Source organism: Rattus norvegicus, chromosome 13 (genome assembly GCF_021556685.1).
Source record: "Rattus norvegicus strain SHRSP/BbbUtx chromosome 13, alternate assembly SHRSP_T2T, whole genome shotgun sequence".
In the NCBI taxonomy this organism is placed as follows: domain Eukaryota; kingdom Metazoa; phylum Chordata; class Mammalia; order Rodentia; family Muridae; genus Rattus; species Rattus norvegicus.
The window spans coordinates 96588313-96614874 of record NC_141546.1 but is presented as its reverse complement, the minus strand read 5'-3'; the positions used below and the strand labels follow the sequence as shown (position 1 = coordinate 96614874).

At 43.8% G+C, this 26562-nt stretch overlaps 1 protein-coding gene across 1 annotated transcript; it reads left to right on the top strand.

Moving 5' to 3' along the window:
* Fbxo28 (F-box protein 28) lies at positions 1 to 25472 on the top strand. Its single transcript, NM_001107203.3, has 5 exons — positions 1 to 282; positions 12028 to 12137; positions 15873 to 16011; positions 24038 to 24233; positions 24700 to 25472. The coding sequence occupies exons 1-5, from the start codon at positions 16 to 18 to the stop codon at positions 25092 to 25094; spliced, it is 1107 nt and encodes a 368-aa protein (NP_001100673.1). The 5' UTR covers positions 1 to 15; the 3' UTR covers positions 25095 to 25472.
* Positions 25473 to 26562: the final 1090 nt, after the last annotated feature.

The following is a 26562-nucleotide window of genomic DNA, read 5'->3' as shown; positions in this document are numbered from 1 at the left end:
AATCAAACTCCCAAGATGGCGGCGGCGTCTGAGGAGCGGATGGCTGAGGAAGGAGGCGGCGGCCACGGCGACGGCGGCTCCTGTTCGGCCGCCAGCTCCGCTCAGCGACAACCCCCGACACCCCCGTCGCAGGCCCTGCAGCCGGGGTCTCAGGCACCCGCCGCGCCCGCGCTGGCACCGGACCACCTGCCTCAAAACAACACACTGGTGGCGCTGCCCATCGTAGCCATCGAGAACATCCTCAGCTTTATGTCCTACGACGAAATTAGCCAGCTCCGCCTGGTGAGGCTCCCGCGGGACCCCGCCTCTGCGCCCCCCGGCCCGAGGTCTGGGGAGGGCGGGCAAGGACAGCGCGTTCCTGGGGAGGGAGCCCCCGCCGGCTACGGGCACGGAGTGTGCTCCGGCCGCCGGGAAGTGTCCCTGGCGACCGTCGGCCCGGTGCTGCTGCACTGGCATCCTGACTGCCCGGCGGCCGAGGCTCCGTGCCTTGAGGGTCTCCTGGTCCCCAGCCTGGGACGCGCCCGTCTGCGAGAAGTAACGGAGTTGGGCTTGGTGCCCCTCCGCCCGGCTGGAGGGACAGGGATTCCCGAGGGGACAGGCGCCTGCCCGCCTTGACTCTAGCCCCTGCCGCCCTTTGAGTTCACTCCCAAGTAGGCGGACGATCCCAGCTAGGCTTGGGCTGTGTTGCAAGAATAGTGTATTGTTCCTCCAACCCAAGCTTCCTGGTTGAAAAGGATGAAGTAGGTTTGGTCTTTTCCCCTCCCCGGTGAGCTCCAGTTGAGGCTTCTAAAATTGCAATTGTGTTGTGGGTTTAACCCCCCAGAGCCTTAGTTGGCCACTAAGGTAGAGCCCTGGGAAATGACCAGTCCGGCTTTGCCTCCCTGACACCCCTGCCCAAAGCGGAGCAACTTGCCCCTTGACAAGCTACTACCCCCTCCCCCTGGTCTTACAATCTTTTTTTTTTTTCTTGATGTGCTTCAAGCCCACCCTCCTGCCATCGGAATGGTTTACTTATACCCTAAAAACAACACGTTATCCTCTCCAAGATTTAAAAAGAAAAGAAATTGCCTTTGGAATTTTACTATGTCCCAGAGGCTTGACTGAAGATTTGATGAATTCCTTGGTTCGGGAAGATATCTCACTTCCTTCCAGGGAATTTTTCCTTAAGTGGTTAGGAAATTGGAGGAGGTGGACATTTTGAAGTGATTGTGAGCCAGTTTCTGTGCAGTCACTAAATCTGCTCGGGATTGTTTATAAAAGGACAAAGACATCTTTCTGAATGTGCTATGGGTAGCAGTTTCTTATTAATCGATATGCCATCCTTTAGACCTATACTTCCAACTCTAAATTGACCGTAATTATGTTTCAAAGGAAAAGTCATCTTTAAAAACAGCTTGCTGTCATTCATTCAAACGCGGGGCAGGTTTTGTGTGTGTTTCCCCTACTGTAGAGTGGAAATTTTCATCTGTTGAGAGTAAGTATTTCAGAATACAGTGTCCTAGATTTTTCAGAGCATCATCCTGGAATTTCATGTGGAATCGTAAATAATTCTTTTATATTTTATAAAGAATGCTGCTTGACCAAAATTTATGCTGTATGTACATGGTGTTTGGCAATTGGTCGTACGTAGCATTTGATTGAATTGAGCCAGTCAGCCAGACAATGGCTTTGGAGAGCTTGGAATGTTCACAGCTTTGTTTTGTTTTGTTTTTGTTGTTGTTGTTAAATGTTGAGGAAAACTGGGTTTATTGGCTTGTTAGTCACTCTCCTCCCTTTTTTCATTCACTGTTGTTTGGTGTTGAGTGCTACTGTTTTGCCACCATTCTGGAGTTCAGCCTTGCATCTGCTAGACAAATGCTCTATGAACTTTAATTTTTCTTTCCTTTAAAAAAAAAGTTTAAAGAAGAGAAAATAGACTGTGCTTGGAGACCTGAGATAAAATGGGTCCCACAATTCTTTGACCATTGGCATCTCTTTCATGTGAAATGTATAGATGCATATTATATATCTTAAGCCTTTTCCCTGGCCCTTAGTGTTACAGATTTGTAATTTAAAGCATTTTTCTTAAGGAGCCCCTATAGGGCTCCTTTCCCAATCCCGACCAGGTTTATACCTACACATGTGGTTTTAGAAACAGCAGGCCCCGTCCTTTCTTTACCTGATGTTACTGGGTTTTTATGGAAATTAAGGTTTTTAGATTCATTGGTTTCAGAAAATACAATTCAGGTGACATAAAATACAGATGTACTTGCCTGTCACTAGGTGTTAGCATTAATTTAATTATGATCTTTTTGTGAAATTGATAGAGAAGAGAAATTGCCTCGTTAGGCTCCTTGTACAGATCTTTTAAATTGAAGTGGTTATTTCTACCTAAACCATTTGCCAAAAAAATCAAGAGACTTAAGTGTGTGCTGGCATCGCTATATATCTTGCCTACGTTCCTTTTATTGTGTTTTCTTGAGTCAGAGTAAAGCTGGCCAAGCTTGGAAGGGAGCAACGTTAAGAGCTCAGCTGGCTTCCATTCAGCAGCACTGTGACCCCTGGGCTAGTTATGCATTGCTGAGATAGACATCTTCTCTTTTTAATTCTTTCCCGGTTTTCTTTCTTGCCTTATCCTGAAAGAGATCAAGTTTCCTTACTCCTAGCACCTAACTTAAGTGGCAGGTACATAATTCAAGTACTTAATAGTCTCTACTTTTGTGAAAGATCTCTGACCTGAAGCTGCTTCAGTCACATTTCAGTTACTTGTTCAGGTGAGTTGATGATAGTCTTTGCCTCCTGTAACAATAAATAATTGTTAATTCCTATAATGTATTAAAGTGTATTTGGCTGAATACAGCTTTTCAAATGGAAAGGTGTGTACTCTCAGTTGGTTGCTTTCCCAGTAACATAGTCAGATTAGTACAGGAGCAGCTTTAGTGTGTAGAGCAGACAGACCCCTTAATAAGTACCTGAGATGCTTTGGAGCAAGTACCAAGGGTAAGAATGCAGATATTTCACCCTTCAGGACCAGAACAAACTTAACTTTGAACATGCTACTTTGTCTCATGAACCCAGGGAGAACTCCCAAGATAGTAGAGATGCTGTCATTGGTTCCCCTGTAATTCAAGTGGTGCTCATGGAAATACAGTGGAATTATTGGCATTTCAGAATGTAAATATGACTGTAACAAGAATTCTCTTGCTTATTATCTAGAATAGAAATTTCCAGTTAGCAACCAAGTACATAAAACCATGCTCCGTCCTGAGGTCTTTGCCTAGATGACTCTAGAGAGTTGAATCTGCTATTCATAGTTTCTTTCATGATTTTCCTTCCAGCATTAGAGACCTGAGAGTTATGGACTGGGTTGGTGGTAGGAAATCTAACAGGCAATGAAGACGCCTTTTCCTTTTGCTTTGAATTAGGCATCTTCTCTGCCTTGTTTCTCACTGCATCCTGGAAGTTCTGACCCTCTATGAGTCAGTAACCTTTATATTCTTTAAAAGCCATGATCCCAACAGTTTACCGTAGAAAATTTTATAAAGCACAAGAATACAAAGCGCACATCCATCAGCTGTCAAGGTAAGGATGCATTGTGATATTGCTGTATCGCTGCAGAAGCATCAGCTGGATACCCAGGAGCAGGTGAGGCTCCTCCTCCCCACACACAGGGCGGTAGTCCTCGGTATGGGGGTGCTCCTGTGTGTGGAGGGGTTCCTCCCACTTTCCTATGGACTCTCCATCTTACTAGGGGTTACTTAGGTAAAGCTGAGGGATTATAACCTTTTGAGGACAGTTCCTCCCTTCTACTAATTCTTCCTGATAACTCACAAAGTAAAGGAGTTCAGTCAGCAATCCTGTCACAGTGTGTTATGGAGACAAAATGGACATATTCTTCCCAATACATCTACAAAGAGTCAGAATAATGAAGCACAAAGCATAGATAAAAGTGTAGAAGGTAAGCGGGACCATGGTCAGCTACACAAACAGAACACTACCCGCAGAAAAACCTGCAGAGTGCTGAAGAAATGGGGAGGATTGGGATGACCTTAAATCTGGAAGGATAAAGTCTTAAATGTGCTGCTAGGTGGTTTCCACCTATACTTGAGCTTTATTCCACAAATAGTGACATATGAGAAACTTTTTGATGCTCTCCAGAATTGACAACCTTTGGTGAGCAGAAATGTGAATAAAGTGGCCTGGCGTGGCATATGCCTTTAATCCCAGTCCCCAGGAGGCAGAGACAGGCAGTTCGATGAGTTGGAAGCCTGCCTGGGCTACAAAGTGAGTTCCAAGAGTACACAGAGAAACCATGTCTTCAAAGATCAACAACAACCAAAAGAAAGAAAGAAAAAAAGGAAAGAAAGAGAGATGATAGAAAATTACCTATGTCTCAGCGTGCACATGTGCTGACACAGGTTAGCATGTATGCACATAAAACAGAAGAAGGATCAAACGTTTTTTAATTATTTTATAGAAGCCAGATGGGTTTGTATCCCCTATACTGTCATTTAGATCTCAAATGTCTCCCAAAAGGCCATGGTCTCTAGCTTGGCATTGATAAGAGCTGCCCACAACTTTTAAGAAGTAGCACCTATTCTCAGTGGAGCTGTAGCCTAAAGGGGATTCAGGAACCCTCATTCCAACAAATCTCGTTCAAGTCTGGTTTTCTGTTTTTCTGGCCCACTGAGTTTTAGGGTTGTTTGTATAAGCACAGACTTTAAAGTAAATGCTGGTGACCCTTGTGCACTGGGCTCTCTCCCCAGCTCTCCCAAGACCATTGTAAAAATGAACAATTCAAGCAAAGGATTTTTGCCTTTTTTTTTTTTTTTTTTTTTTGTCATTGTTGTTTGAAGTAGGGTCTCAAGTAGCTCAGGCTAGCTTCAGACTTGCTGTGTAGCCACGGGTAACCCTGAACCTTGGATCCTCTGAACCCTCCTGTAGGCTATTGTAAAAGAATTCTAATATGGTAATGATACAAAAGGAGTTAGAAATACTGCATGAAGTCCAGAGAAGAGTCACAGAAGGCTTTAGTAAGGTGCCATCACCTCACATTCTGAAGCCATGTTTTCTACAAGGGGAAACAGGAGCCTGTGTGCTCATCAGACTGTGATGGTCAGATGGTTTACCCGATCTTAAGTGCAAAATGCTAGAACCAGAAGCTTGGGAGAAACCTCTATTAAATGTTGTCTTTTGTTTCTCAAATGATTCGGTCTGTGTGCAGGGGCGATAATCTTAATACAGCGCCATGTTCGCTGTGTGAGAATCATATGGTTCACTTTGTTGAGGTGTTTGTTATTCGGGTTTCTGTCAGTGGAAGAAGCCTGGGGGAAGTTGACTAATGAGGACCGTGGCTTGTGGTGAGAGTCTTGGGGTTCTCATTCTTTTCTATGCAGGAACCTACACAGGTGCTAGTGCAGTGGTGTTTACTCTTGGTGGGTAAGGGGAAAAAGAGCCTGGGTGTCCACAGTCCCCTGACGACATCACCTCCAATGATCTACAACTCACTAGTAGGCCCTCCTTAAAGTTTGGACAACTCCTAACAGTGGCCTAACCAAGTCTTTAATGCATTTCAGATCCAAATGACAGTTCAAGGTGTGCAAGTACATCTGATTTCTTCTATGAAATAATACTTTGCATGTTTTGTGTGCATACGTGTTTACCTATGTAGGTAAACATACCTGAAGAAAAATACAGTCAGTGTCTAATCCACCTTATTCACCCTGTATCATTTGGGCCTTCCAGAGCCTGTGATAAGTAGAAATTTTCAGCGTATTGAACAAAATAGTTCTAAACATCTCACTTCTGTCATTGTGAAATAAAGGGGTTTTCTGCGAAACATATACAACTACTAAAAAAGTGATGCTTATAGATTGCCTGAAACATGAGAATTTTTTTTTTTAGGTTTTTAATTCGCCCTAGCATGAAGTTAATGTTTTACACGACTTTAAGATTCTTCTTTGTGTATATGTATGAAGGTGTAGTGTATCGACATGTCTGTGCAGGTGCACATATACACCAGTGCGTTCACGTATGTGCTTGTGAGTGTGGAAGCCAGTGGTTGACAGATCTGGTGGAGTTTTGGTTGACTTCAAACTAACAAAGGCTAACCTTGAGCTCAGGGTCCTCCTGCCAGTACCTCCCAAATGCTGTGATTACAAGCATGTACCACCACTCTTAGCTCAAGGAAAGAATATTTTAAGATTTACTTTACTTTTATTTATATGTGCATGTGTGTATCAGCCACATCTATGCGGGAGCTGTGGAGGCGACAAGGCATTGGATCCTTGAGCTGAGTTGCACGCACTTCTGACCCCTTATGTGGTGTAGGAACCAGACTCAGGTCTCCAGGAGAGCAGCAAGCACTGTAAACTGCTAAGTCATCATCTCTTGCTCCTCAAGACAAATTCTGAGAATAAGTTCTCGTATATAAATAAGATGGCCATTTTCAATGTCTCATTAGCGCACCCTCATTTTAACTGATGCTCACTTCCTTTACTGAGAGCAGTGCAGACCACAGAAAACCACCAAAAAGTCTTCTAGTTTGACTTTTGGGTGCTTTATAGGAGCTTGGGACAGACTCTTTCTAATTGTTTTCCTCAGGCTAATGTAAAATGAGTTTAAATTTTCTTTCAAGTAAATATCTAGGGGACAAATCACCCAAAATAGAATATTTCTTATAATTCTACCTGATGATTGAGGATTGTGGTATATGTAATATACTGGAGGCTGGAGAGACAGTTTAGTGCTTAAGAGCACTGGCTGCTCTTCCAGAGTCCCTAGGTTTGATTCCCAGCACCCATAAAACTGGCATGTCACAACTGTCTGTAACCCAGTTGCAAGAGATCTGATGCCTTTTTCTGGCTTCAAGGACACATGGTGCACAGACATGTGTGCAAGCAGATCACCCACACATAGATTACCGTGTACTAGCACAGGTACCATTGGACAGTGTAAGTAAAGTGGGGAGAATTGTCTTGGAAACACTAACATGCTATTAGTAAGACTTGGGAAAGGGAGGTCCTGAGAAAGTAAATAGGAAAGAAACCAGGCAGAATGGACAAGCTCATTCATTACTCACTTAGAGATGGTCCCGCCTGTCACTGCTTTACGGTACATCTGTCTGTACCGTACATCTGTCTGCTGTCTTCACAGGTGTGCTTGTTCTCTTTAGCACAAGCACACGAACAGTTTAAGTGCACAAGCACGGGCAAAGATGTAGCTTGCCTTTTCCTAACCCATTTGAAGAGCTCAAATAAGAAACAGACCTCTAAATACTTGTCTCAGAACCACAGTACCATCTACTTCCAGAGATTTGCACATTCCAGCTTATATTTAACCTTCTCGGTTTCCCTCAAAGTTAGCCTCTATAGTTCTTTTTTTTGGGGGGGGGGGGAGGAGCATCTTAGTTCTGATAAAGAATTAAATTCTAGGGGCTGGGGATTTAGCTCAGTGGTAGAGCGCTTACCTAGGAAGCGCAAGGCCCTGGGTTCGGTCCCCAGCTCCGAAAAAAAAAAGAATTAAATTCTAGAATATTCCACATTTTCATTCTTTTCTTCTATTGATTCTTTTGAAGAGTGTGGGGCATAGAACTTGTAAAGTCTGTTTCAAGTCAGGTATAGTAGCAAATAGTTATATTCTTAGCACTTGAAAAGCTGAGGCAGGAGGATTGCTCCAAGTTTAAATTCAGCCTGGGCTATTTACAGGACCCTGTCCCAAACAGTCCAAACAAGTGAAAAAGGAATGTCACAGACACTGCAGACTGTTGTTAGGAGTTTGAACTCAGCATTAACTCTGTAATGACAGCTTTTGAGTTATTTAGAGAAAAGCATCAAGTGCCTTTAAAAAAAAAAAAAAAACTATAGCGTACCAAAGAATGTTCTATTAAAAACTTAGCAGATTTATACAATTTCCTTATTCCAAGCTAGTGTTTCACAACTTAGCACTTATGAATAATCAGAGTGTATCTTGATGTGCTGTATATGTTACTGTGACATATGAGTTGCATCTGAATGTCTTCACAGCATCCTGAACAAAATTGAAGACTTCTAGGGTGGCATTTCTCAAGGCAGCTAAGGTGTCAGAGGAGAAAATGCCGCAAATGAAAGGCATCATGTATTGTCGTATAAGCAGCCACGTGTTACAGTGTGCACCTTAGGAGTCACTAAAGCTTGACTTGAGAGAGATGAAGGGAAAATTTCAAGTTTCACAGGTTTATTGTGCAGTTGCCTTGCACTGTAAGAAAGGCCATGATGACTGAGAAATCCAAAAAGATTTCTAAACAAGTGTATGTGAAAAAATTCATTACCACATTTAAGTTAAATGTGACTTTTGAAAAGGACAAATAAGAGGTTGGGGTTTAGCTCAGTGGTAGAGCGCTTGCTAGGCCCTGGGTTCAGTCCCCAGCTCCGAAAAAAAGAAAAAAAAAAAAAAAAAGAAAAGGACAAATAAGACATTTTAAATCCTGAAGGCACTAATATGTTAGGAAAACCTATATTCATTTCTAATTCTAAGACAGCAAGGATCAAAAAGCCCACGAGTGTCCTCTCTGTATAATGGTGAGTCTCATTAACTCCCTTGGGTATTTTGGGGGGTGGGGGTGTTTTTCCAAGAATGCTCATGTAGTGTTTATTTTTCCTTCTCAATAAAACTAGAAAAACTGGGACTGGAGAGACAGCATCAGGATCACTTGCTGCTCTTCAGGAGACCTCGGTTCTCTTCCCAGCTCATATATGGCAGCTCACGGTCATGCATAACTACAATTCCAGGGTATTGTCTGGCCTCTGTAGGCATCAGGCCTGAACATTGTGTACAGATGTATGTGCATGAAAAACCTGTACATGTAAAATAATTTTAAGCGATGGAAGCTGCTAATTAGCAGATGTATACATCTGTTATGTATGTTTGATTTTACACCTGACACATTTAAATTGACTGTGACTTTAAAAAACCATGAGCGCTGCCAAAAACTGTCTCCTCCATCATTGGGGTCGTGTTTCCAGCCTTAGCTCTTTTTTAAGTTGATGCATAAATCTTGTATATATTTGAAAAACTATTAGTTTGTTTACTGCAGCAGAGTCTCACTGTGCTGTCCAAGCTGGCCGGGACTTGACCTGTAGCCCAGGCTGGCCATAAATTCTACACTGGCTCTTCCTTCCAAATACTGACATTACAGGCATGTACATCATGCTTGGAGCAGGGTTGAGCAAATGTGTTGTGTCATGTCCAAATTAGGTTAAACATAGACCTCAAACCTTTGTAGTTTCTTTTATAGAGGAAAACTCTTCAATCTTTTCATAATGTGCACTGTACATGATGTGTGTCTGTAGTTATCTTGCATTCCAGGACTTCTATACCTCAGAATGGAGCTCAGTGACCATTGATGAGATGAGCCTTTTCCCCTCCACTCAACCCTTCTCAGCCTTTCCTTTACACCATTGTAGCCATTCCTGTGAGTCCTGATAGTTTCTAACATAGGCATCATCTGTGTTCATTATGTGCTGTATTTTTAATTTGTGTCTTAAGGAAACTACCAATTTGGTAGGATTAACATTATGATGTTAATAGCCAGAGAAACAACACTTTTCCCTTGAGCCTTGGAAAAATTATTGACATACCCCTAAATTCAGAACTACACTTCCGATGAGGCAGTTCGGGAATTGTTTGTGCTGTGTTCTGCACTCTGGGTGCTGTGCACTGTGTGCTGTGCTCTGCTCTGTGCTCTGTGCTCTGCTCTGTGTGTTGTGCTGTGTGTGCTATGCTGTGTTCTGTGCTGTGCACTGTGTGTTGTGCTGTGTGTGCTGTGCTGTGTTCTGTGCTGTGCACTGTGTGCTGTGCTGTGCACTGTGTGCTGTGCTGTGCACTGTGTGCTGTGCTCTGTGTGCTGCTCTGTATTGAACCCACACCTTTGCTCTACCACTGTGTTACCTCCTCACCCTAAGTTAGGTAATTTAGAGTTGCAAGTTAGTGTACATTGGCAACAGTGATTATTAAATTGTTTGCCATGGGGAAATTAATATCATCCAGTTTTTTAAAGATGACTTTGCCCCATTGTGAATCCTGAACAAAGGATACAGGATACGTGTGCCCTTTTTTGTGTGCATTGCCAGTGTTTATTGAGCAGTCATGAAAGGAGAAGGCTAATAAAGCACTGCGTGTCAGACGCTGTTGACTAATGCTCAATGTGGTTTTGATGTTGGCTTCTGTGGCACTGTTCTAATTTGTCTTTGTGACGTGGGTTGTTTTTTCTCTCTCCTGTTTTTGTCCTTTCTGTTAGCTTCCATCTACAGACATCAATGGAGGTGTCATTTATAAGCATTGGTTTATTTTGGTTTTTTTTGTTGTTGTTGTTGTTGTTGTTTTGTTTTGTTTTGTTTTGTTTTGTTTTGTTTTTTACTTTTACTGTTTCCTCTGAGATTCGTCCATATTGATCTCAGCTGTCTCCAGTGGGTTTCCAGAACACTTTTAGCCCTGATATTATAGAACCTACAAGAGTAACCAGCCAACAGCTGTCTCAGAATCTTTTAAAAGATCGAGGGTCATCTCTTTAGAATGATTTCTCATTTTCTGATTTCCAAGGTCAAGACTAGGGAAATTTCTTCTCACCTTTACCTGTACACCAGATGTGTCTTCGGAAGTATTTGCTTGGTACTTTGCTCTGTCCAACGTTTTCCTTTTGCAGACACCAAAGCCTGTAGTGCTGTATGCAGTCTTGGCTTTTGTTCCTTCAGAGCCTAATTCTAGTCATGTGCCTTTTCCCTTGGTTGACTTTTGTGTTTACTCAGGTTCTCGTCGTGACTCTCAAGTTGGTAAAGCACTCCTTATTGAATGTCTACATGATTAAGGAAAGACTGTGGAACCTTTAGAACTAGCTAGATCCAGTGGAACAAAACTTGTAGCAAATAATTTCAACAATACCTTCAAATTGTTACAGTAATTAATAATCGACTGACCTTGGGAGTGTGAATATGTGGTTGTTCAAAAAAAAAGTATTCAGTCTCAGAACTTAGCAATGTTGCAGGGTCTACAGAGACAAGAAATATCCTACAATAGTAGAGGGTTTTTAATAATTACCTTTGCTTCTGCTGAACTCAGTTCCTAGTCCAGGCACAGCACTCTGAAATCTTTGACTACTTATTTCACACGCTTTCTTGACTTCCATGGCATCTTGCCATGGAGGATGAGAACTTAGTCCTCTCTGTCTTCATTTCACACTCAAATACACTGTTTGTCCCTCACACTTCACAGAATACTCAGTACTCGTGTCGCAGTGATCTGTTTGTTGCAGATCAGAGTACTGAGTGTCTAAAGTGCTTTAGAGCCCACAGACCAAACCATCGCAAAACTTTTGGGGGAGGGGGACACTAGGTTTTACTCAGAAATATACAAATTAAATCAGCAGAACAGAGACTCCAAGTTCATCTTTTAAAAGAACTAACATTGTTATGCCTCAGTACAGAGTTTTTCAAAGGCATGTGTGACTTCATGTGGTTCTCCTTGCTGTCTGAGTTGTCGCTGGGCTAATCCACCACTCACCCTACAGACCAGGCTCTGGGGCTTTCCCGTGGCGCGCTGCTTCTGGTGGTTGCCTTTCTGAAGTGTATCACTAAGATGCTTTGGAGAACAGCAGTGTCTCATGTGCAAGCCTTGGACATCAGAAGCCAAAATCACTTGAAGAAATAAATTCTCATTGTGCTTAGATTTTTGGGATTGAAGTTTGAATTTACCTGGGGTTTATTTGTTTGTTTTTGATAAAAGGGAATGTTTCAAACTTAAAACTTTGAGGTACATCATTTACTGGTCTTTCATACTGCAGACAGGATATTCACTTTACACCTAAGTAAGCGGTACTGCTTGGCCCAAACATTAATATTTTCTTGGTGAGACAGCACAGTAATTAAATAGCACTGGTGACACTGGCAGTGACTCAGCTTACACAGCTCTGGGAACAGTACCAGCACAGAGACCTTCTTCCCACCCAAGTTCATCATTGATAGTTTTGTTGTTGGTTTTATTTATCTTTTAAATTCTGTCTCCCTCTGCTTATAGGTTTGTAAAAGAATGGACTTGGTCTGTCAGAGAATGCTGAATCAGGGCTTTCTGAAAGTGGAGAGGTACCATAACCTGTGTCAGAAACAAGTTAAAGCACAACTACCAAGGTAGGTTCAAGGTAGCCCCGGCCTTGACTCACACTGCGGCACGGTAGCTTGCTTGGTGAGCTTTGGTTTCTTGTTTTGTTTTTTTAGCACAGATTTTTTTTTCATATGTAAGTTTCAACTCTTTATAGTGAAGGACATCCCATGACAATAAACACTATCTCTTGTCATCTGTTCTTATTGCCATTTTGGTCAACATTTTATTGGTTGTAGCCAGGGCAAGAGGCAAAAACTGAGAGGACCTTAAGTGTCCCTCAGTGCCAGCATGATATGTTCTTGGATACAAGGAGCACACAGATAATGTATTGTTAGAGGCAGTAAGATCAGCAAGGATAGTGGGTTCTATGCACAGAGTGCATTAGTGGGTTCTAATGCACAGAGATCAACTAGAAGTATACTAGAAACGAATGATCTTCCCGGGCAGTGGCAACCCACACACTGAGAGGCTGAGCCAGGCGAATTCTTTTTTTTTTTTTTTTTTTTAGATTTATTTATTATATAAGTACACTTGTAACTGTTTTCAGACACACCAGAAGAGGGCATCGGATCTCATTACAGATGGTTGTGAGCCACCATGTGGTTGCTGATATTTGAACTCAGGACCTCTGGAAAAGCAGTCAGTGCTCTTAACCACTGAGCCATCTCTCCAGCACGCCAGGCGAATTCTTGAGTTTGAGGCCAGCCTGGTCTACAGAGCAAGTTCCAGGACAGCCAGGGCTACATAGAGAAACCCTGTCTAAATTTTTTTTTTTAAAAAAAGAGGGCTGGAGGGGTTGGGGATTTAGCTCAGTGGTAGAGCGCTAAGGCGCTGGGTTCAGTCCCCAGCTCCGAAAAAAAGAAAAAAAAAAAAAGAGGGCTGGAGCAGTTACAAACACTTGTTCTTAACTTGTCCAGCCTGAGTTGGATTTCTAATATCCAAAAGCAGCTCGTCATTGTCCATAACTTCAGTTATAGGGAACTCCACCCTTTCCTCTGACCCACAGATACACATGCAGGCACAAGACCCACAAACACAAATCTTTACTAGGGAACAAGGCACAGGCAGTGCTGTACTGGTGTGCACTTCTAATCCCAGCACTTGGAGGTAGAGGCTAGTGAGTCTCTGTGAGTTTGAGGCCAGCCTGCTCTATGTAGTGCATTCAAGGACAGTCAGGATTCTGTGCATAGAGCCTGTCTTGGAAAAAAAAAGGATCAGAAATTCAGGGCCAGCTTTAAGTAAGCAAATTTCAGGCCAGCCTGCATGAAACCCTGTCTCTAAAAAAGAAAGAAGGAGAGGGCTGGAGAGATGGCTCAGTAATTAAGAACATTGACTGTTCTTCCATAGGATCCAGGCTCCATTTTGAGCACCCACACGGCAGCTCACAACTGTCCCTAATTCCAGTTCCAGGGGATCTGATGCCCTCATAGACATGCAGGCAGAATACCAATGCACATAAAGTAAACAAATTATTTTTTTTAAATGAAAGAAAATAGACATGAGAAAACACAAATAAATAGGCACGTATGTTTGTGGACTGGAAGATTTTATATTGTTAAATGCGACAGTATTCCTCGAGTCTTTCTGTAGTCCTGTACAGTCCTGAGCAATCTTATCTACACAACCTTATATTTGAGAATTTGGACAGCTAATCTTAACATTATTGTGGAAATATAAGAGACCCAAAATAACTAACACAATTTTGAGTCTTAGTGTTGGAAGACTAATACTTCCAGAGTATAAAACATAGAACTAAGGTACAGTGATCAAAACAGTAGGGCACCAGACTCAATGACGGAGATCAGTGGGATAAAATAGATCCTAGTACACGTACTTGGTTTTCAGTAGGGTGACAAGACAGTTCAGTTGGGGAAAGAATGGTGTTTCCTAAAAGTTGGCCAGGCACAGTGATGCATGACTTCAGTCTCAGCATTTGGGAGGCAGAAGCAGGAGAAGCTCTCATGAGATCAAAGCCAGCCTGCTCCACATAGTAAGCGCTGGGACATCCAAGATACACAGAGAGAGCCTGTCTCAGGAGGGGGCGGGGGGGAATAGAGAGACTTTGGGGCCAGCAAGATTGCTTACAGGTAAGGGTGCTGATGACCTGAGTTCTGTCCCTAAAATGTACATGATGCAAAGAGAACTCATTCCCACAGGTTGTCCTATGATCTTCATATGTGCACGCACACACACACACACACACACACACACACACACACACTAAATGTTTTTTTTAAAAATGGAGCTAGAACAAAAGCTTGTGCATATAAAACTGGTTAGTGCCAAACCATATAGAGAAAGGACTGCAGCTGACTGTACTTGTTCGAGAACCCTAAGGGAACATAATGTTATAAGCATGGCATGGTACACACTTCTAATTTCAGAACTCAAGAGACTGAGGCAGGAAAATCGGAAGCTTGAGGCCTTCCTGGGCTACAGAGCAAGTTTGAAGCTGGCTTGAGCTGAGTGCTGAGACCTGTCTCGAGAAGACAGACGGGAGCCTAGAGAGGGCCCAGCAGCTCAGAGCGCTTGTTGCCCCTGCAGAGAACCAGATTCAGTTTCTAGGAGCCACATGGTAGCCCCCAACCTTCTGAAACTCTAGGTCAGAAGGAATCCAGCACTTCTCCTGACCTCTGTGGGTACCAGGCATCCACATGGTGCACATAAATACATGCATACAAAACATTCATAACATAAAATTAAATAAATGCTTTTGTAAAAGACAAGATGAACAAAAAGAGATAGCCAAGTTAAAAGTAAAACAGACATCACATTAAAGTAGTTTGCCTCAAGTGTGTATTCAAGAGAAATTAAAATGTGTATCCATAAAAAACTTGAAGGCAAGGACTGTTTATAGCTCAGTGGGACACGTGACTAGCATGTACACCTGATGTGGTTTCCAGCACAGCCAAAACACACTGCACACAGATGTTCTCGGGATCTTTATTCATAACTGAATGTAGAAACAATCCAGATGTGTAGGGGGCGGTGTCGGTAGAAGGGGCTGTCACTCAGCAGCGGGAAGTCCCTGCTAGAGCAGCAGTAACCTGTGAACACCACCAAGTGTGAGAAGCCAGGCACTGAGGGCTGCCCAGCATGGCCCACCCCCTCCAGTGCTCAGAGTAGACACTGTAGACACAGAAGGATGTGAAGGGTTGGCAGACGGGTGTACCTCATGGGGTCCGGGCTGTGCTGAGCTAAGAGAATGGGAATGGCTCTGCCCCTCTAAATACACAGCCCACTCTGAATGACTACATACTAAATAGGGTGTGGTACTGCTCAGTCTATGCACAGTGGCTCCTAAGTAAAAAGATTCTGAATTTTACAGTGATCAAAATCAACTGTTAAAAAAATTAAAGGAGCCAAGTCTTATGAGAAAACCACTTACACATGTATATGCGTTTAATTCCTTTACCTAACATGTTTCTCTGATTCTGATAATTATTGGGCTTAGTGTAGCCCACAAAAGAAATCTGATGTTTCTACGTATGTATGTGTGTGATGGTGGGTTCAAACCCAGGGACTCAGAGACACTGGGCAAATGATCTACCACTGAGCCATCACTGTGTCTTCAAAGTGATTTTTTTAAACAGATGTCTTATTAGCAGTGGTTCTTGTTAAAGATAGCTGAGCATCACGGTTATGGCCCTGCTCCTAGTGTCTGAACCAGCATGAAGTCCGTCTGTTTAAGACACCCTGATAGCAAGCCCTTGACTCTGAGCTGCTGCTGTACTGGTTGACTGACTCTTCCGTTATTTTAGGAGGGAGTCAGAAAGGAGGAACCACTCTTTAGCTCGCCATGCAGACATCCTTGCTGCTGTGGAAACGCGGCTGTCACTGTTAAACATGACCTTCATGAAGTATGTGGACTCCAACCTCTGTTGCTTCATCCCAGGAAAGGTAACCGGTGCTACACACCCAGAAGCTGGCCGCTCAGTGCAGACGGAGTGCAGGCAGAGACTGACGCACTGTTTGGGATATAGAACTACTTAACCTGAAGGAGTTTCTATTAGTGGCTATATTTAACTTTTTGTACCGTTTTTAAATGTATCATTCATGTGACCCTAACATTTAAAATTCTAATTATAGAATGCAAAAAAGAAGTGAAAGGCTTGGTAAGGGCTCATAGTTAAGGAAACATTTGACTTTTACAGTCAAAATATTAGAATTGCTGCATTGAACAAGACAGAGGCTATGCTGTCTTCCAATTGTTGCCGTCTGTGGGAAGGTAGGGCAGAGGGTATGCTGGGCGTGGTTTTATTTGAGAAGTGCTTTGAAATGATAGACTTAGAAGTTTTCAAATTTGACCAGCAATATTTGTTTTGTGGCAATACACCACGGCAAAGGAGTGGGCCCCTTTACCACACTAAGTATAGCATTGAGTTACTAAATGAGTTCCCCTCCCCTACCACACACTACATGGCCTGAAACTTCAGGACTGTCTTCATGTCAAGTTCAGTGTGGATTCGAGTGAGCTATAGAAGCGGTGGAAATGCATTTAAAGAACATTTTGCTTCTTAGACTGGCAAAAGCGTCCTTTCCGTGGTTAGAACTTCTTAATACCTAATGAGTTTATTTCCATAAACAGTTTACAGAGGCAATATCATATGTAGATACTGTTTGCATTCTTTTTTTTTTTTTTTAAAGATTTATTCATTTATTATATATAAGTACACTGTAGTTGTCTTCAGATACACCAGAAGAGGGCACCGGATCTCTTTACAGATGGTTGTGAGCCACCATGTGGTTGCTGGGAATTGAACTCATGACCTCTGGAAGAGCAGTCGGGTGCTCTTAACCGCTGAGCCATCTCTCCAGCCCTACTGTTTGCATTCTTAGTTTGCAATAACATCTTTCTTGGTGGCTTATAATTTTATTTCACTTCCTTGTTTATCTCTGCTTCTTTATATGACCCACAAATGCTTTTTTAAGATACTGTGAAAGCATGACTACCTAACAGTTTCAGGTTCAGATTAATATACCATATCTTATCCGTTTATAGTCTTTAATTCTTTATGTGCAACTGAAAAGTCCTTTGAGTCCAGTAGATAGTTGTCACTGCAAGTCTCATTTTTAATAGACACATCCGAGACACAACTTCCAATCTCCTCCCATCAGAGAACGAGCAGCCAGTTGTGACAGACAGTTTGTGGCTAGATTGGGGGCCTGTAAAGATGAGTCTTGTGTATCTGGCCTTACAGTTGCTGCCAGTTTTGGTGTGGGTTCACATGGCTGAAACAGACGGGTCAGCCTGAGCAACTGCAGTGGAGTCCAGTTGAGTCCCAATCCTTTCGGCAACGGCTCCTCAGTACTGAAGCAGCAGGCACTAGTAAACATATTGAGGCTTGCGATGCTGTGTCCTCAGCACTGCTAGGCAGCCCCCTGGCTTGACCTTCATTCGTCCACAGTGGAGCTCACCAGAGAGGAACTTTCTATGACCATCACCTCGGAGTAGGGGTTTCCTCTGTCCCCTTTCTTGCCAGTGCTGTGCTGTGTGTTTGAGGAGAGCACCTTCCTGTGCATTTCCTTCCTTGCATTCCCATCCACGAATGGCAGGTGGGACAGACTTCACTGTCCTCACTCATTGGGACAGACTTCACTGTCACTCATTGGCAGGAAACCAAGGCCTAAGGGAAGCTGTTGGTGCAGGGCTGACTCCAGCGTGTGGTCTCGCACCCCCACTGCCTGCTCACGGCCTTCTGCACCGCAGCCCATTCCTCCACAAGGGCTTTCTCCTCCAGCAAAGAAGTACTTGACTGGAAAGAACCAAAAATGTTTTTATTCAGATAAATGTTTTATCATACTTGGATTTCTGTTTCTTAAAATGAGCTTTAATAGCTTATTCTAAAACAGCAGGATATATACTCCATAATTGTTATTTAAGCCAGGCCTGGTGGCACACACCTTTAACCCATCAGTGGAGATGCAGAGGCAGGCAGATCTGAGTCCAAGGGCAGCCATAGCTAATCTGAGAAACCAAAACAAGCAAAAAGCACTCAAAGAAAGTTACCTTAACAAGCTTAGTTTAGACTGTTTCATAGCCATTCTCTTTTTAAGGATTTCTTATCCTTAGACATAACCGCATACTCTCTTCAAAATAACAGAGTATAGCGTTTAATTTCTAGATGCTGAACTCAGAACTTTGCATTCTCTGTGCATCACTGTACCCAGTCCCCAAGATGAATAAACTTAAAGAGAAAGGGTTCATTCTAACCTGTAGGTTTCAGCTTTCTGTCTACAGTGGCTTGGCCTTGCTGTGCAGCACAGCACTGAGGAGCTTGGCCAGTGGAGGCCGCTGTGTACAGGAAGGGAAGAGGAGGCCATCTTTGAAGGGAGCGGTCACAGCAGCCCCTTCGAGGATACATCCCTAATGAATGACTTAAGTCCCTTCCACCAGGCTTCACCTCCCAACAGTTTTACACCTAACTAAGGACCAAGCCTTTCATACGAGGGGCTCTGGAAGTCACTCTAGAGAGAAACATTAATAAACATTCTAACAAATTCTCTTCCTAACATGTAATCTTGGCTTAGTATATAATTTGTTGCCCACTAAGATGACATTCCTTTCCATTATTAGAATAGATCCATTTCGCTGGAAGTGAGCTGTCCAGTCAGCACTTTGTTAGTTGTGTAAGAGAAGAACCATATAATTTAAATTAGGTTGCCAGACAGCACAGTATTGGGATTTCACCACTGAGGAACTCATGCAAGGAATAAAAGTGTGAGATAAGAAAAGTTATTCAGGGGGCTGGGGATTTAGCTCAGTGGTAGAGCGCTTACCTAGGAAGCGCAAGGCCCTGGGTTCGGTCCCCAGCTCCGAAAAAAAGAACCAAAAAAAAAAAAAAAGAAAAGTTATTCAGACAAACACATGCTTTATAAGGGATAATTCAGAACCACTTTGACTGTGGAAGACATTTTTAAAATTAAAAGAGTTGGAAGCGTGAAGTTGATTTAAAGGAGTCCTGAGTGAAAAGACAGAGGTAGGTAACATGAAGATGGGAGTAGGAAGGTTCCTGGTGATGGCTCGCCCGTAGGTTCTAACAGATAAACGTTCGCCCACAGATGCTTGGAGGCACAAGGGGTCAGTGTTACTACTTTGCAGTTTGAACGTGGGATAGTGATTCACACTGGGGCTGTGCCACACTTTTAAACGCTGAGACGTTTCTGGTAACTTAGCGTAAGGCCCTGGTAGGATTTTGTATGGGGTGTATTACTTGAAAGTCATACAGACAGCTGTTAAGAGAGCCTACATGAGGCCTGCTGTCTTTCAGTACATCTCAAATGATATGTTTGTTTTGGTTTTGTTATTGTTGCTTGTTTACTTTGATGTGGGATCTCCACGTTGACTCTATTCAGCCTTGGAACACTAGGTCACAGGTGTGTTCCACCAGGCTCCAGAGCAGTGTATGAGAGGCGACCAGATGTGCTCTGAAAACGAACTAAGTTTTTGAAGGGTTTTTAAGACCAAACACCTTTAAATCACAGCACTTGGGAGGCAAAGGCAAGAAGATTTCTGTGAGTTAAAGGTCAACCTAGCCTACATATCAAGTTTCAGACCAGCCATGACTATGTAGATCCTCTCTCAAAACAAATAAATGAATAAAAGAATTTTTTTTTAAGATTTTAATTTGTGGGGCTGGAGAAAGGGTTCAGCCGTGGCTATGGAGTGAGACCCCGTCTCAAAACAATCAGACAGATCCAGATTCAATTCCAAGCACCCATGTGGTGTACACATGGTGTACCATATGCATGCAGTACCCACATGGACCTGAAGAGGGCACCAGAACCCTGAGAATGGGAGCTGCAGTCAGGTGGTAGCCACCATAGGCTGGCTGCAGGGAACCAAACCTTGGTCTTCTATGGGAACAGAAATGTTGTTAAGCCTTCTGCCATCTCTTCAGCCCTGAACTACATTTTAAATGTAGTGAATGCTGTGCTCTCTCAGCCTGTGCCCTTGCAGCTGCCTGGCCGAGTGGACAAAACACGCAGTGCTGCCACGCAGTGCTGGGCTTTGGTTTGCTTGTCTTCCATCATACCGTCTGTTCTTGACTGTTAGAGGAGAGAAGTCACTTGAGAGTTTACTGAAAACATAGGTTATCCCACAGCACTAACATCTCTGTATAATAAGGTTTGAAAAGGTGAGCTTTCCTAGAAGAAACTTATATGCAGAGAGATACTTTGTTATGTGTAGAGAACTGAATAGAATAAAGGTAAAAATGTTTGATAGTTTAGTTTACAAGTATAATTTAATGTCTGTTAGCCGTACCCTTTGGTATGTCCTGAAAAACATTAATGATACTCTGTTTGCTTTGGTTGTTGGCTTTTGTCTTTACTTTGACAACAGGGTCTCACTGGGTAGCTCTGGCTGGCCTCAGACTCAAAGACCTGCCTGCTTCTGCCACTGGACGACTGGGGTTAAAGCCAGGCTACCATGCCCAGCTGATGCTTGTTCTGTGCGCATACCGTAGACTAAATGCTGGAATGCGGATCACACATGCTAATACCCATCTTGTCACCTGTCCATTCCCACCTTCTGCCTGTCTCAGCTCCATTGCTTTACTTTTCCTTGTTTGGTTGTGTTCGTGTATTCATTCATCAGTGCCTGTTCAAACAGGATCTCATTGTGTAACTTAGCCTGGCCCTAGACTCTCGGTTTTCCTGCCTTAGTCCCTTGAACACGGAGGCTTCGGGCTTGGGCTACCTAGCATACTGACTCCATTATTTCTTCATTCGGGTGTTGACAAGCCTTCTGCCTTACCCGTCTCCCTTGCTTGCTGGACGTTTACCATTGAGGTTTCGTGCCTTCAGTAGACTGCCCAGACCATAGACTAAAGCAGGCCATAGCTCTGCCTCTGTGTCTCACAGCGCATGGAGCTCTAATCCGTCTGCTGCGAGCTCGTTGTTCTGAGTCGTTCACTCAGTTATTGCTGGGTAGGAGCTGGCTTCCCACACCTGCACAAAATGAAGTCACTTTAGACTGACTGTGGTACCAATGTTAATCTACCATGCATGTATATATAATATCTGAGATTTAGCCATAAGACTGAGGATACTTGATTAAACATAGAAGAAGCACATGTAAGAATTGTGTATTTTGAGAAATTACTCTCAGTAGTCATCTTGTTAAGTCTTGAATTTTGTGTTCAAAGCAACCAGCCCTCTAAAACCCATGTTCTTAATTTAACATAACATGTAGCTTGCCCCAAAACAGTTTCATTTGGCTAAGTCACTATTACACAGGACAAATATTTGATTCCTGTCATCCCTTATTTAGTTACTACTCAGAAGCAGTTGGCATGTTCCAGTCATTGGGGAGCTCCCTGTATCCAGTAGTGAGCTGGCTGTGATCTCTTCTGTTAGCTTACATATTATGAGGAAGACAGACTAACAGAAAGGTGTGTTTACAGTGTGTAGTTTTCTAAAGAGAAAAAACTGATGAAGCCAGGAGGTAGTGGCGCACTCCTTTAATCCCAGCACTGGGGAGGCAAAGGCAGATAGATTTCTGTGAGTTGAGGGCCAGTCTTGTCTACAGAGTTCCAGGACAGCCAGGACTACACAAAGAAGACGTGTCTCAAAACAAAAACAAACAAAAAAACTTTGGTGAGGATGTTTATATGATTTAACCTGGAAGAATGTCCAGAGGTGAAGATGTTATGGAAAAGATATACAAGGAAAACACTCTAGAAAAGGGATCAAAAGATCAGAATATACAAAAGCCTGGGGACAAATTAAAGCAGAGGGCATGATTTTGAGATGGCATAAAAACAAACAAAACCCAAAAATCAACTGTCACAATGTTTTTCTTACTTATAACCCACATGTACTGCTTGGACACAAACAATTTTAATAAAGTGACTCATTTAACCTAGCCCAAGAATGTAAAATATCAGTCAACATGAACAATCTTTTACAAAGCTGGACTCCTGCCTTGGATTTCTTAAATTTTTCTATATATACTCTTTGAATGTATTCAGAATATGCAGAGTCCGTGTGTGTTACTAGCACTGGTGACTGTTGCCGAAGGGTGTGGGATCCTAGTTGTGTCTTAACATTTTTTGTGTGTGTCGTATAAAGTACTCCATTTGCAGGCCTAGATTTCCTCTCCGACTTCAGGGAGCCAGTCCTGTCTCCTCACTCGATGTCACAGATGTCTAAGAGCTTCCTGGCCCTTCTCTAATGCTTCCCTGTGCTCTTTCCTCCGCTCCCTCTCTTTACTTTGTGACACTATTCAGCCTTGGGGCAGGGGAGGCAGGGTTGTTTGTTTTGTTTTTCCTTTCCCAAGCCTCATAAGAATAAGAATCTTGTTATGGAGACAGAGTCTCACTGTAGCCCTCACTAACCTGAAACTTGCATGTAGAGGCCAGGTGGCCTCAGCCTCAGAGACTGACCTGCCTGTGCCTCCTGAGGGCTGAGAGTAGCAGTGTGCACCCCACGCCTGGCTGTCATCCATGTTCACTGGTTTTACACCAGTGCTTTGAAATGTTGTAGAAATACTTGTGTTTATTTTAAACTATGCTTGCAATTAGTCCAAGAAAGGGAACTCCATTTTACTCTTACTGGCTTTCTAGCATGATACTTGAATGGCCTCCTGAAAAGTTAATGTTCTTCTGACATGAGCCTGTGTGGAATAGTAATGGTAGAGACACAGCACCAGCCGTTGGGTCCTTGGTTGCACCCTTGACTCCTAGGTCCTTATGTTCTCCCTTTGTGGGCTCAGACCTTTTTGGGCTGTTCTGAACCCACCCATATATGCAGTTTGTCTCCTGGACTCCTGACCTGGCTCTGGCTGCTGATTGAATGCAACACAGTGTGTCTGCCTGACACCCTGCTTCACCTCATTCAGTTTCTTTCCATGCTTGCCCACAACACTGGCCACTTGGTGAAGTCATCACTGTACAAAAGAGCGTCTCCTTGAACCTAGTGTAGAACAGCAAGGGCTGGCCTAGGCATTGTGTTTCCCTGTAACTAGTAAGTATTGTACGTGTGTTCTTATCAAGAAGAGAAGGCAGATTACAAGACTGACCCAGGGCTAGAATAAATGCAGTGAGAGGACTATGTATGATTCAAGGAGGTTTGAGACTGGATGGTTTGCCTGAGAGCCCCAGGTCTCACGGGATGAAGTCTCATTGCAATAGACATTATCTAGACTGTGGTCCTCAAAGACATGAGTCACTGTTTCCAGGTCTGTGTTGAAGCCCTTGAAGTGTGAGCAGTGCCCTCCCGGGGAGTAGAGCTGAGAGCACACGTGGCGTAGGCCATTCGGTTACTGTTCAAGTTGGGGAGGAGGGAGTTAGGCCACTCATTGAGCACGTTTCTTCTCCAGGGCTGGCAGCTTCCCCATTGCAGTTGTCACTAAACTTAAGAAAGCACATTCTGCTGCCCTCTCGTCACGATGGGAAAGCGTGGTCTGAAAACTCATTCCAAGCTGTGTCAGCTCCTAGAGAAACAACGTTTTAAGGGATGAAGCCTGTGGTGGCAGCACCCAAGAGAAAGGAGTCAGACCAAGTCCTTGGGAGCTGGGGACAGACTTGGGTTTGGACTGCAGCTGTGGGTGATCCTTTGCCCTCCCACTACTCCAGGCAGAATTGAATGCCCATTTGGTTCTCTAGCTTCTTTGGCAAGCCGTGCAGCTCTTCTCGTCCAGTGTGTGTGGTGTCTCCCAGATGTTCTGACCCACCTCGGGCAGGCAGGGGCTGCATCTCACTTGTTTTGACTCTGGCTTCTGCAGCACCCTGAACAGTAGATATGCTTATCACTAAGTCTAAGCACAGAATACTGTAGGAAGGTCCAAAGCCTGTGCTGCGGGTTCTCCAGGCAGTGACTTCAAATGCCTTAGTCCTCACGGCAACTATAAGACGGTAACCTTGCTATTTAGCTAATCTCTTTTTTAAACTTCAAAAAGTACTAATGAGAATTCATGTTGTAGGTGATTGATGAGATTTACCGTGTACTGAGATATGTCAATTCTACCAGAGCCCCTCAGCGAGCTCATGAAGTCCTGCAGGAGTTGCGGGACATCTCCTCCATGGCAATGGAGTACTTTGATGAGAAGATTGTTCCGATCTTGAAGAGGAAATTGCCAGGATCCGATGTGTCTGGAAGACTCATGGGCTCTCCTCCAGGTATGCTTGCTTGCTTGCTTGTTTTCGCTTTTTCAGACAGGGTCTCGGTGTGTATTTGTAGCCTGTGCTGGCCTCAGGCTTGAGTGATGCTCATGCCTTCGCCTCTCAGGTGCTGAGAGCATGGCTGTGCAGCACCATCACAGCCGCTCTCTGGAGCATCTTGATGACGTCTTCAGTGTCTAAGAACCATCATGTAGAACTTCATAGCATCTTTATCTTTCGTTTACCTGTGCTGAGGATGCTTTGTACATGTCTTCCTGTAAGGCTACGTCCCCAGTTCCCTGTTTCTTGGGGTTTTGGTTAAATTATGCTCTCTAGACCATGTCATGCCAACTCTTTGTATGTGACCACAACTGCTGACTTAAAGTGAATTTTCTATTGTAATAAACCCAAGAACCTAAAGTGAGCTAGACTGTTCCCAGTAGGAAACAGGAATGATTCGCCTTTTTAAATGCTTTCTCCACAGTTCCCGGACCATCCGCAGCCCTGACAACCATGCAGCTCTTCTCCAAGCAAAACCCGTCCAGACAAGAGGTTACCAAACTGCAGCAGCAGGTCAAAACCAATGGTGCTGGCGTGACTGTCCTCAGGCGTGAGATTTCTGAGCTCCGCACCAAAGTGCAAGAACAGCAGAAACAGCTGCAAGACCAAGACCAGAAACTGCTAGAGCAGACCCAGATCATAGGCGAGCAAAACGCTCGGCTGGCGGAGCTGGAGCGGAAGCTCCGAGAAGTCATGGAAAGTGCTGTAGGAACATCCTCAGGGTCCGGGCAGAGCGAGGAGTCTCCTCGGAAACGAAGGAAGGCAACAGAAGCCATAGACTCACTTAGGAAATCCAAACGACTGCGGAATAGGAAGTAAACTGGAATATGGCTCTAGCTCCAGAGGAAGACATCCATGGCTGAGAGTTTAAGCAGTTACTCCTGTCAGGATATCGGAGCAACATGGTGTCCCTTAGGCTTCCAGGCGATCAGACACAACTTACACTTGGCTCTTGTGGTTGGCATCCTCCGCGCTTCTCTGTGGCGCTGATGCACAGAACCCTCTTTCCTTGCAATAGATTTGTACTAACCGTGCCGTTCTGTCATGTTGTGGGAGGGCTAACCATGTTCCTGTGCAGGTGATGTGTTACGTTTGTTTGTTTCTGCATATATGCACATTACATGCGGATTTTAAACAAGCCCATTCTTGACAGACTAAAAGTTAAGTTAATACATAAAATGTCCTGTTCACTTGAAAGAAAAATCTACTTTTTAAATGGACACTGTCTTGTTTTTTAAAAAAAAAGTTGACTTTTTGTTTGTTCTAAGTGCCCTTTGTCCGGAATGTTGAGACTCGGTTAAGACTTGGGTATTGAGGTGAAGGGTGGCAGGAAGGACTGAGAGAGTGGGCGCGACAGTAGTGGCAAGGGGCGTTTCCAGCATCACATACAGTTCCACTTTTCTTTGGGGCCATGTCCTCCATCTGCATGGACGGATGCATGCTCTGCCTGGTCAGCACTTCACACAGCTCCTGCTGGTGCTGGCCTTGAACCTCTCTCCTCCACGGGAGAGCTGCGCCTTCCTTCACTTAAGCACTCAGCATCATCCTCCTCAGCGCAGCCTGTGGGGCAGGGTGTCAGTCCATTTGTCCTCCGGTTTTACAGGCACAGGAGACTGTTAACGTCTACTGCTGTAGCTCTTCTCTGTAGGCTTCAGGTACACTGGCTAAGGCAGAACCTCAAATCCAAGGCTCTCTGTAGACATGAGACCTCTGAGAACCAGTCATGATCTGACTCATCTCTGTGCTCATGGATCAACCATGACTTAATAGGGACCCAACTGAGGGAAATTGTACCATGAAAAAACATTTTATTTCGGGGACATGACCCAAGTGAAGCTTTTAATTCCACTTTCAAGCTCCCATTACAACTCTGAGTGGAAGCTTTAGTCTCGTTTGCACTCCGGTTTTGAGCTTGTAACTGGAAAAGCGTCTTGCACTGTTGAACCTTCTTGAGTGGCCCCTTTAACAGCCTCCGAACTGTATGAAATGGTTCTCTCTCCCGGTTGTATATTTGAAACATTCAACTGTCACTGTCCTGTTTTTATTTTAATTATGTACTAAATTATGTAGTTTTGTTCTTTTAAACATCTGTTGCTTTGGACTTCGTTTATTTATAGTAAAGGTAGGCGTGAGATAGTAAGACTATCCCTTTCCCGGGAAAGCTGGCATGGCACCTGAGTAAACCTAAGGCTTCGGTAAATCCCACAGCGGGAGAAAAGCACAAGGTTGTCATCCGTCCAATATGACATGTTATGCATCCTTGAGGTTACTTTTACCAAGTGACACT